General features: G+C 49.2%; 1 protein-coding gene across 2 annotated transcripts; it reads left to right on the top strand.

Annotated features, from left to right (window-relative positions):
• The first annotated feature begins 607 nt into the window (after nucleotides 1-607).
• On the top strand, nucleotides 608-11,849 carry ASGR2 (asialoglycoprotein receptor 2). 2 transcript variants are annotated; one of them, XM_068978854.1, is made up of 9 exons: nucleotides 608-909; nucleotides 1,119-1,396; nucleotides 2,756-2,875; nucleotides 3,076-3,171; nucleotides 4,050-4,121; nucleotides 4,246-4,332; nucleotides 4,436-4,581; nucleotides 10,653-10,759; nucleotides 11,183-11,849. In XM_068978854.1, the coding sequence occupies exons 2-9, from the start codon at nucleotides 1,273-1,275 to the stop codon at nucleotides 11,310-11,312; spliced, it is 882 nt and encodes a 293-aa protein (XP_068834955.1). In that variant the 5' UTR covers nucleotides 608-909; nucleotides 1,119-1,272; the 3' UTR covers nucleotides 11,313-11,849. The 2 variants fall into 2 exon arrangements, with proteins under 2 accessions (XP_068834955.1, XP_068834954.1); XM_068978853.1 differs by having other exon boundaries at nucleotides 614-909; nucleotides 11,009-11,310.
• Nucleotides 11,850-12,182: the final 333 nt, after the last annotated feature.

Genomic DNA, 12,182 nt, shown 5'->3' with positions numbered 1-12,182 from the left:
GAGCCAGGGCCACGAGAGGGCCAATCAGTCGCTCAGTCTTGTCCGACTCTTTGTGACCCCATGGACTGTGGCCCACCAGGCTCCTCTGTCCATGGGATTTCTCAGGCAAGAATACTGGGGTGGATTGCCCTTTCCTCCTCCAAGGGATCTTCCTGACCCGGGGATCAAACTCATGTCTCCTGCATCGCAGGCAGATTCTTTGCCACTGAGCCACCTGGGCAACAGAAGGGGCTTATTTACAAGGTTGAACCTCTCCTATCCACTGCTTTCTGGATGCTCTTCCCTCTTCTCCGTCCTCCCTGAATTTCCGGTCTCTGAGGGGCTTTACTCCCATGGAGAGTGAAGCCAGTTGGCCCAAAGCAGGGAAGCCTAATGGCTGAGCCTACAGGACGTGAGGCCTTGGCTCAGACGCCAGATTGGGCAAGAGTACAGAAGTGGCCCCTCCAATCCTGGTCAGGATTGTCTGACTAACAATTCTGGGAATCTCAGGCAGGAAGTGAAAGGGGAGTGGGGCAGAGAGGAACTAGCCAATTGTACCCTGGTTCCTCCCGGCTGGCCCTCCTCCCAGATGTGCTGAGAAGAGTGAGGTGACTAGCTTCTGAGGGTAGAAGGGACAGGCCAGGAGACCCCTTCTTTGAGAAGGACAGAGACACAGTCCTGCCCTCTGCCCCCACCACATATTGACTGAGTCTCCAACTCAGTTTCCACTCTGTTTACTGTCCAAAGTCCCAGGGGCAGGAGATGCCAAGTTAGAAGCACTTGGACGTTCAGGCACACGGGTTCAGGGCCCTTCCCTGAGCTAGTGCTCACCCCTTTCCTCCTCTCTTCCAGCACCACCTGGCCCCCAGTTCTCCTGGTTCAAGCTCTCCTGCGTCCTGGGGCCTGGGCAGCCTTCTAGACCTTGAACAGGTAAACTGAGGTCACTGGGGAGGCAGGCAAGCCTGGGGATGTCTGGGATTAGACAGACCCTGGTTCAGAGACAGTGGGGGGGGGGCGCGGTTGATGGGAAGTTGTGGGGTGATTGGCATGTGTGGAAGGGAGGCTCGAGGCCCAGGCGGTCTCCTGAGAGGGGATGGGACCCAGCAGAATTTCAGCTTCCATCTCCCCTCCAACCTCAGATCCAACCCAAGCCATCGCCTAGACCCACTCTGAGCCTACATCCATCAGCCTCCACCTCAATTAGCATCTTAGCACGAGCATCAGCCCCAACTCAGTCCCAGCCCTAAAGCATCCCCGAGCCCAGGCAGGGTCCAGCTACACCCAGGACCCAGCATGGCCAGGGACTTCCAGGACATCCAGCAGCTGGACTCCGAGGAGAACGACCATCAGCTCGGCAGAGGCGAGGGCCCAGACACTCGTGGACACAGCCCCGGGAGAGAAGAACCATTCTGGAAAGGCAAGTGTCCGGTATCTGGGGCTCTGCTCTACCCTAGTCTAGCTCCTGGTCACTCTCTGTCCCTCCGAGGCCTTTGTCACATTCACCCTGTGACCAGGGACTGTCCTCTGATGTCACCCCCTTCTCCACCCCCAGGGCCCCAGGAAAGGGGTCTCCCCTCTTCCTTCCAATCTGACCAGTATGTACTGTGTGTGGTGGCGGGAGGGGAAGGGTGTGTGTTGGAGGGAAAGGGCACAGAGAAATTCTGGAAGATCCCCACTCCCCTCCAAGCCCCCTACCTGAATCTTTCTCTAGCAAATCTTGACCAAAGTCCCCAAGTGTCTAGGAGAAAGTTTTCAGGCAAGAAAGAACTGAGCCATTTCCAAGATGAAGGGCGGGAGCCGGGATGCAGGAGTGGGTGTCAGGTGTGGGTGCTGGTGATGGAGTGAAGCTCTGTGGAGACCAGGAGGGGTTGGGGGTCAAAGCTCAAGGAGGGGGACTGGTTAGCCTGGGCTGGGAGGAGGGACTCCCTCCTGCCTGAGGGTGGAAGAACTGCCCCTGTTGCAGCTGAGGGTGAGAGCTGGGCAGGGGAGAAAGCTGCTGTCCCACCAGGCTTCTCCTTTCCCCGGCAGCAGGTCCACAAGCCTTTTCAACAGGCTGCGTGGGGCAGAGGCCACACCCACCTACACCCCTCTGCCCCTTCAGGTCCCACCAGCTGCCTGGTAGGTAGTGAACACACAAAAGTAACTTTGGATATTGTTGGATCTTCTGAGAATGAGAGGATTCGTGTTTCAGCAGGAGGCTTGGAGAGAGTCCAGTGGTTTTGGATTTCACGGGACAGGGGGCTCGCCTGAAAGAGGTGGGGTGGGCAGCATGGCAGAGTGTGCCTGAGGGGTGCAACCATCAGCCAGCCTCTGCCACCTGCAAGTGGGTTGACAGCTGGCACCTGCTCACCTGGGAGCAGCTTCCACTCTTCCCAGAGTTTTTCAGAAGATTTGGAGATACACTGGCTATTGTTTCCTCAAAAAAATTTTCTTTCTGCCTCTCCATCTCCCCTTTCCATCAATTATGCATATATTAGTGATCCCACAGCTCATTGGTGCTCTTGCTATTTTATGGGGGAGTGTGGGATTCTTTTCTTTCCTGGTGTTTCTTTTTATACAGTTGTTGTTGCTATGCCTCCAAGTTCACTGAGACGTATGCCTGTCTCATCTGTTAATTTTATCCAGGGTGTTTTTCATCTCGGAATCTACTTTCTCCTCCTGCCCTTGCCCCGCTAGGCTGTACTTCCTCAGGCTCTGCTCCTCTGATGCTCCGTGAGGTTGGCTCTCTGGCCCCCTGCCTCCAACGCCCCTTGCCCTGACACCCCTTCTCTTGCAGGGATGCCTCCTCCCCAGCCTCTCGTGCTGCAGCGTCTCTGCTCCAAGTTCCGCCTTAGTCTGTTTGTCCTGGTCTTCAATGTCCTGCTGCTGGTGGCCATCTGCGTGACAGGGTCCCAAAGTGAGGGTCGCAGGGGTGGGGCAGTGATGGGAGCGGGGATTCGGGCAGTGCTGGGGCCGGTGAGAGCCACGATAGGGAAGAGATGGAGGCAGTAAGGAGGCAGTGCTGGGGCGGGGAAGGGGGCCATTCCGCGGACAGTGTGAGGGCGGTCAGGTGGGACAGTGTGCGATCCACCGTGTCCTGTTTTGTCTCCTGACAAGGAGCACAGCTGCAAGGGGAGCTGCAGACCCTACAGGACACTTTCAGCAACTTCTCGTCGAGCACCCTGATGGACATCCTGAATCTCAGCTCCCACGGTGACTGGGCGAGCCCCGAGGGGAGGGACTGGGATGTGCTGGGTGGTTGAGGGGCTGGCTTAGCAGCGAGGGTTGGCTGGGCTCCGTGCTGGCTTCCCTGGTGGCTCAGACAGTAAAGAGTCTGCTTGCAATACATGAGAGCTGGGTTCAATCCCTGGTTCAGAAAGATCCCCTGGAGAAGGGGATGGCTACGCACTCCAGTACCCTTGCCTGGAGAATCCCAAGTATGGAGGAGCCTGGCAGGCTACAGTCCATGGGGTTGCAAAAAGTCGGACATGACTGACTAAACACACGTGCATGTATGCTGGGTGCAATAGGGGAGTGTTTAGGGGTACTGGGAAGGAAGCACAGACTAGGGCAGATAACCCAACCTGAGAAGCCAGGCAAGGGTTCCAAGGATGCTGCTTCCTGAGCCGAGGGTCCCTGAAGGATGAGTAAGGGTTAGAGTAGAAGATGGAGGTGGGAACCAGGTAGAGAGCAGAGTCTGATGACCGGGGTATGAGGAAGACCACTGCATGTCCTGGACTCTCAACATTTCCAGTGTGGCTGGAGGGCTGGGCCAAGGGTGGGCTAGAGAGGTGGGTCGGGGCCAGACCATGCAGGCAAGCTGTGCTAACGCGCGAGGCTTTACTTTGAGAACATAGGGAGCTACGGGAAGGATTTAACAGGGGAGTGAGTGGCCTGAGCAGGTTGTGCTTCAGAACACCACCGTGCAGCCAGGAGAAGAGTGGGTGGGGCTGGGGAGCCCAGAGGGCAGAGCATGTAACATCCCAGGCCAAGGTGATGGTGGCCTGGGCTGACTCGTCAGTGGCATGAGGGAGGAGAAACGCTGGGGAGGCAGAGCGGAGGGGAGACAGGTTAGCTTTCCTCTGTTGCAGGAGGCTTCGCCAGTGACAAGGTGAGACTGCTGGAAACCAAGCTGGAAAAGCAGCAGGAAGACCTGAAAGCAGGTCAGAGACTCCCTCTCGAGTGTGCGTGTGTGTGCTAGTGTGTCTCCCCAGCCAGACGCTGGAGTGCTGGTCTGTGGGCCATGCACACGGCCTACCACACCCTTGCCACCACTCTGACCCTTAGATCACGCCACTTTGCTGCTCCATCTGAAGCACTTCCCCACGGATCTGCGCACACTAACTTGTCAGATGGCACACTTCCAGAGCAACGGTAGGGATGTGGTGGGGCGGGGTTGGGGGGTGAGCATCTCCAATCCCTCTGCCCGTCCCCTCCAGCTGGATCTTATCGCCCTCTGTCCCTCCAACCCCCTCAGGCACAGAATGCTGCCCAGTGAACTGGGTGGAATATGATGGCAGCTGCTACTGGTTCTCTCGCTTGGGGAAGCCCTGGCTCGAGGCTGAGAAGTACTGCCAGCTGGAGAATGCCCACCTGGTGGTCGTCAACTCCAGAGAGGAGCAGGTGAAACCACAACCTTCCCAAAGGCAGGAGGAAACCTTGGGAACGCAAACTGGGAGGCTGGGTCAGGCTTGTTTTGTTATTTTTTTCTGACCCGAGGAGAATCCAGAAGCAGAAATCCATCCCCGCTCTGGGAGGTTCATGATGGAGCAGCCATTGATTCTAAGAGGTGGGAGATTACATCCAGGAGCCAGGGCAAAGGATAGGAGCCAGGAGGTGATGAGGAACAGGGCAGGAGACAGAATGAGTGGCAGGATGAGCTAAAGGGCCAGGACTTCGGTGGAGAACACCGTGGAGGCGCTGACAGTCCCTGCTTGCTCTGCGCTGGCCTGGGGAATGTGATGGGTCTTTGGGTGAAAGGGACAGAGTGAGTGGGATTCCCAGGAACGTGCCTGGCGTGAGTTACTGGGTCCCTCCAAAGCACCCCAAGTCTCCCTGCCCACTGCTGCCACTAGATCACAACTCCAAAGTCCAGAGGGAAGACTCAACCCATTCGAACAAGTGGGACATGTTAGGGCAAAGGAGGGTATTAATGATAACGTTTACTGAGCCCTTACTATGTGTCAGGCACTTTCATATAACCATTGCTTTAGCCCTCACAACCCTATGGAGCAGGCACTCTTGTTATCCCCTCTTTGAGGTGAGGGTAGATATATATATATATATGGATTACAGACATATTTTACTTTACTGATCAGGTTGAAATTGCCAATATTCTCAGTATTGGCCTATAAAGTTTCATGTGAATCAACCTAAGACTCAGTCTGTGATTTGGCTCACAAGTTCATGCCACCTACAACTTTATGGAGGATGGGATGGTACCTTTATCATGGTGAAATGAACATCAGTGTCCTGATTAATGCTTTTTGCCTTGAATTCGTCTTCATGTGATATGAAGGGACTGGTCCTTGATTTCTTTTCACTTACATTTGCTTCGTGTATCTCTCTCCATCCCTCTTATTTCCAACCATTTTGAGTCTCTGTTTTAGATAAATGATTCTCAGCCATTGCAGTGTATTGTAACCTCTTGAGGAGTTTAAAACATATTCACACTTGGTCTTGCACTCAAAGGTTCTGATTTAATTAATCTTGGATTCATCCTGAGTATTGAGAATCTTTTAGGCACCCTCACCCCACCCCCCCCTAAATGACGCTTCTCTGTTGTTTAGCCACCCTTAAGGTATTTCTCCTATAGGTTGTATATAAGTTGTTTTATTTTATTTATTTAAAAAATATTTATTTGGTTGCATTGGGTCTTAGGGGCACACAGGATCTTCACTGCATCATTAAGTCTCTTTCATCGTGGTGTCCGGATTCTCTCTGTGTAAGTGCACAGATTCGATAGTTTCTCTGTACAGGTTTAGCTGCTTTTCAGCTTGTGGGATCTCAGTTTCCCACCATGGATCAAACCCCTGTCTGCCTGTTGCGGTGGAAACTCAGCGTCTTAACTACTGGATGCCCAGGGAAGTCTCTAGTTTCAGTTTTTTAAGGAACCTCCAGGCTGTTCACGGTCCCACCAAGAGTAGAGTAGGGTTCTCTTTTCTCCACACCCTCTCCAGCACTTATTATTTGTAGATTTTTTGATAATGGCCATTCTGACCCCTGGCAGCTCAGACAGTAAAGAGTCTGCCTGCGATGCAGGAGACCTGGGTTTGATCCCTGTGCTGGGAAGATTCTCTGGAGAAGGAAATGGCAACCCACTCCAGTATTCCTGTCTGGAGAATCCCATGGCCATGGGATCACAAAGAGTCAGACACGACTGCGTGACTTCACTTTCACTATTCTGACCTATGTGAGGCAAATCCTCATTGTGATTTTGATTTGCATTTCTCTAGTAGTTAGCCATGTTGAGCATCTTTTCATGTGCCTGCTGGCCATCTCTGTCTTCTTTGGAGAAATGTCTGTTAGGTCTTCTGCCAATTTTTTTTGTTGAGTTGTTTTTTTTGATGTTGAGTTGTATGAGGTGTTTTTATATTTTGAATATTAACCCCTTGTCAATTGCATCATTTGCAAATATTTTCTTCCATTCCATAAGTGGTCTTTTTGTTCTGTTGATAGTTTTCTTTGCTGTGCAAAAGCTTTTAAGTTTGATTAGGTCCCATTTGTTTATTTTTGCTTTTATTTCTTTTGCCTTGGGAGACTGATCTAAGAAAATACTGCTGTGATTTATGTCCCAGAATATTTTGCCTATGTTCTCTTCTAGGAGTTTTAGGGTGTCATGTCTTATATTTAGGTTTTTAAACCATTTTGAGTTTATTTTTATATATAATGTGGGGGAGTATTCTAATTTCATTGATTTACATGTAGCTGTCCAGTTTTCCCAACACCACCGTGTTGAAGAGACTGTCTTTTCTCCATTGTATATTTTTGCCGCCTTTGTCGTAGATTAATTGACTGTAGGTGTGTGGGTTTATTTCTGGGCTCTCACACTTGCATTTATTTTAAAATAGATATCTTTAATCCAACTACTTTTTTTCTGTTTTATATGCTTCTTTTATTTTCTCCCATTTGCTATGTGAGATGTATTCTTTTTGTTTTCTCCACTGTGTTATTTTGGACTAAATGTGGCTTGTTTTTAGCTACACTATTAATTACTGTCATAACTCTAAATAATGGGCTGAAACTTCTTGGCTTTAAAAAATAAAAGAATTTATATAACTTTTATATGAAAGACGAGGAAACCAGTACACTTCTTCTCACGCCTCAATCTTTTCTCTCTTTTAAAATTGAGATATCATTGACATGTAACACTGTAAGTTTGAGGTGCACAACACCCTGGTTTGTATATTGCAATATGATGAATAAAGTAGTGTTAGCTCTTACCTTTGGAGAAGGCGATGGCACCCCACTCCAGTACTCTTGCCTGGAAAATCCCATGGATGGAGGAGCCTGGAAGGCTGCAATCCATGGGGTCATGAAGAGTCAGACACGACTGAGCGACTTCACTTTCACTTTTCACTTTCATGCATTGGAGAAGGAAATGGCAACCCACTCCAGTGTTCTTGCCTGGAGAATCCCAGGGACGGGGGAGCCTGATGGGCTGCCGTCTATGGGGTCTCACAGAGTCGGACACGACTGGAACGACTTAGCAGCAGCAGCAGCAGCAGCTCTTACCTTTATCATGTCACATAATTATCATTTCTTTTTAATTGAGAACAATTCAGAACTAGTCTGTTAGCAACTTTGCAGTTTATAATGCCTTGTTCATATCTCTCCCACATTCCTTACATGTGTGTGCAAATAGTTTTTCTTTGAATTTCATTAATCTCAGATATATCTCAGTGTTGTACATTCTCTATATTTTTGCTCTGAGGCTAGGAGAGTTCTTTTAACACATATAGTTAGATTTTCATATGTTTTGGAAAATTTTCTTAAGCCATTTATTTGAATAGTTTTTCTTGCCCATTTGTTCTCTTTTCCTCTGGAGCACACTATTCAAAATGATCTCCATTGTCTACCCTCCATAGCCTTCATCTTGTTACTGTTTAAAAGCATCTGCCTACAGTGCGAGAGACCTGGGTTCAGTCCCTGGGTCGGGAAGATCTCCTGGAGAAGGGAGCAACCCACTCCAGTATTCTTGCCTCCCCCGCCCCAAAAGAGGGGCTCAAAGAAATATTGGGCTTCCCTGGTGGCTCAGACTGTAAAGCGTCTGCCTGCAGTGCAGGAGACCCGGGTTCGATACCTGGGTTGGGAAGATCCCCTAGAGAAGGAAATGGCAACACACTCCAGTACTCTTGCCTGGAAAATTCCATGGACTGAGGAGCCTGGTAGGCTACAGTCCATGGGATCACAAAAAGAGTCAGATGCGACTGAGCGACTTCACTTCACCTTCTTTCTCTCTTCTTTGTTCTCTGGGCTCTTTTCTCAAGCCTGTCTTTTGTATCTTAGACTTGATTTTTTTTTTTTTTATTGTAGCTCAAAATTTTCTCTTCACTTTCTTCTCTTTATCATTGTTATCTTTCTTCTTTGATTCTTCTTTTGTAGTTTTATGTCGTTCATCTCTTCAATGTTTCTGAGGATATAAGCTGTTCTCCAATAGCTTCTTAGGTTTAGAAACATGCTTTATTTACAAAGTATATTTTTCACCTCTCTTCTTGATATCACAGTGCTTTTTTCTTCCTCCTCTTCCTTTCCATCCTTTTAATTTTTTCTCAGTTTCCATGATAAAACTCCCCCATGCTCCTTCTTTGAGTGGGCTGAATTCTTTCTTGCCTGTTATTTACTCATGAATAGGGCAGACGTGTTCTCATGGACTATCTTTTCTGATCACCTGACACTATTTCATCCCTCCCCACAGTCTTCACCTGGGTTTCCCAGATGGCGCTGTGGTAAAGAATCTGCCTGACAATGCAGGAGATGCGGGTTCAGTTTCTGGGTGGGAAAGATCTTCTGGAGTAGAAAACGGCAACCTACTCCAGTACCCTTGCCCAGAAAATTCCATGGACAGAGGAGCCTGGTGGGCTACAGACCATGAGGTCACCAAAAGTCGGACATGACTGAGCACCCACATGCTCACACACACTCAGTCTTCAACACAGAGGCTGGATATTGATGCTTTGTGTTGTCCATTCAGTTACTCAGCTTCTTGTGGTGATGAAGAGGGGACTGGGGCGGTGGGCAGCAGCAAAGGGAATATCTTGCCTCCAGGCATTTTCCCTCCAGCTCCGTTGACCCTCCTGAATTTGGGGAATAGCCCTACGAGCCCTTGAGAGCTGTCCCTTCATGCACAGGATATTGACCTATTTGCAGGAGTCTAGAATTCAAGAATGCTGCTGTATCTGCCTTCAGATGAGGTGACTAACTGCAGTTTTAGTTAGGTGTCTAGAAAGGGAGAGTGGAATTAGGAAATTTTCCTCCAGATGCAGTTGGAGACCCTTCATATGCTCTCAAAGGAAACTGCTACATATTCATGTTTCCTTCATAAAACAAGGTGACCACACCCTATGCTGCTGCCCTCCCAAGCCAGGGGGCTTAAGGTTCAGTTCAGTCGCTCAGTCGTGTCCAACTCTTTGCGACCCCATGAATTGCAGCACACAAGGCCTCCCTCTTAAGGCCTCAGAAAGAGCCATATCTCTTAAGAGAAAGCTACTTCCTCTTAGGAGGTATGCATGGATCCTGGGAAGCTATCTCAAAGACCACTTTTGTCCCACCCCCACCAGCTGGACAGCTTGGCTGCCCCTCACATATAGGGCATCTTCTTATTTTCAGCCAGACTGCCAGAGGCCCTGTAGCCAAGTCATAACAGAGCTCTGAGCAGTGGGTCCAAGCTTAGAAGCTGTAGGGCCTGGAGAACAACAGAAATGACAGCTGTATGTAGAAGTGAAGTGAAAGTGAAAGTTGCTTAGCTGCATCTAACTCTTTGCGACCCTGTGGACTGTAGCCTGCCATGCTCCTGTCCATGGGATTCTCCAGGCAAGAATACTGAAGTGGGTAGCTGTTGCCTTCTCCAGGGGGTGTTTCCAAGACAGGGATTGAACCCAGGTCTCCCGCATTGCAGGCAGATTCTTTACTATCTGAGCCACGAGGGAAACCTGTATATAGAAGTAGGAGCAGATAAGTGTGCCTGAAAGGCAAGTAAAACCCAGATCTTTACTGGGTCATTGGGTTACCCTGAGGGTGGCAGGGGTCAGGATCCAAGAGTCTGAGGTTGTGGGCACAAGACAGGAAGAAGATTAGAATAGGGGTCTAGCAGCTGTGAGTTAGGAATGAAGTGGGAGGCCAGGTCAGGGGACAAGGGTCACCAACTCAGGCACTGAGTTGTTACTCTGGGCTCCACAGATACCCTCAGTTCCTTAATCTCATGTGTAAAGTGTAATCATTAGGGTGTCCAACTTACAGAGCTTTATGGGGATGAAATAAGATAATCCTTGTAAAGCAATTAGTACAATGTTTAGCCCAGTAAATGTTCACTAAATAATAGATATGGTTGCAGAAGAAAAAGCCAGGAACTTGTATTGGGTGCTGTTGCTTCGAGGTGGGGACAGATCAGACTGAGGGGTGGGGTGAGGGAGACACAGCTAAGACCTACATGGAGGCACAAGGGACTAGAAACTTCCCTCCCGCCTGTTTTCCAGAAGTTCGTTGTACAACACTCAAACCCCTTTAGAATCTGGATAGGTCTCACCGACAGCGATGGCTCCTGGAAATGGGTGGACGGCACAGACTACAGGCACAGCTACAAGTAAGTGGCTTCTCCTTGTCTCTCCCCATTAATTTGTCCTGGGGATGGCCATCTGGTCTCTGCCCCCAGGACACTCCCACTAATCCCTCGGGGACCAAATTCTCCCACCATCTCCCCCCTCACCCAGATTGTCAGCTCCCAAGACTGCAGTCACGGCTCCCTGAAAAAGCCATGCATTTCTGAGGTGGGGAGTGAGGGTTGTTGGGATGTGGGGGCCATCTGGAGCGGAGCTCTGTCCTGCCTTCCTAGGAACTGGGATCCCGCTCAGCCCGATAACTGGCGGGGGCATGAGCTGGGGGCCAGCGAGGACTGTGCAGAGATCAGACGGGATGGGCTCTGGAATGATGATTTCTGCCAGCAAGTGAAACGCTGGGTGTGTGAGATGAAGCGGAACATCACCATCTAGCCGCCCACCTCCCCCAGCCTCCAGCAGACCTCCGCCCCGCAAACCCCCCTGCCTGGGCATTTTGAAGAAAGGAAGGAGAGGAGAGTCTTCAGAAGCATGGGGAGAGCTCGAAGAGGGATAGAAGCGGGGGCGCTGAAGAAGCTCTGACCCTGGGGAGACTGCTCCTGCCTTCTTCTGAAATTCACTGTGATTATTATTATTATAATTTTCAGCTTCCTCAGTGGAGTAGTGTGTAACTTGCGCTTAGTCACTTTGTCATGCACGACTCTTTATGACCCATTGGATGGTAGCCTGGCAGGCTCTTCGGATTTCCCAGGCAAGAATACTGGAGTGGGTTGCCGTTTCCTTCTCCAGGGGGTTCTCCCCAACCCAGGGATCGAACCCACGTCTCCTGTGTCTCTTGCATGGCCGACAGACTCTTTACCTGCTGAGCCATCAGGGAGTAGGAAAAGGACAAATACTTGAAACTTCGTGTGGACTGGTTATTTGGACCTGGGAAGTGTAGGATTCAAAGAAGAGGGAGGGAGAGGGTCTCAAAGAGAGAGCTCAAGTGTTGGACAGCTGTCCCTGACACTTAATCTTTTTTTTTACGCTCCCTTACCTATGAAGCTTTATATTTTTATTTGCTTATTTGTTTGGTAATTTGCTGTTTTATTTTTTTAATATTTTATTTTTAATTTTTTGAATTATGGAAGTATGATAACACATTTATAAGAGACTTGGAAAATACAGAACAAAGTTATATATAGTTTCACTATATACTACAAATTATTTTTTTAAGTATTTAAAGATTTTTAATTGGAGTTTCAATACCAAGGTCTCAAAAATTAATAAACTGAATAGACAGAAAAGTAGAAGACTCTAGCAGACCTGAGAAGCACTATGAACCAATTCAACATAATTAATAGTTATACAGTTTTCACATAACAGTAAAATATAAATTCCATTCAAGTTCCCATAGGCTGTAAACCAGGAGACACTGGAACATATCCAGGGATATAAAATAAGGCTTGATAC

This window comes from Capricornis sumatraensis, chromosome 8 (genome assembly GCF_032405125.1).
Source record: "Capricornis sumatraensis isolate serow.1 chromosome 8, serow.2, whole genome shotgun sequence".
Lineage (NCBI taxonomy): Eukaryota > Metazoa > Chordata > Mammalia > Artiodactyla > Bovidae > Capricornis > Capricornis sumatraensis.
This window is presented reverse-complemented; position numbering and strand designations above follow the sequence as displayed.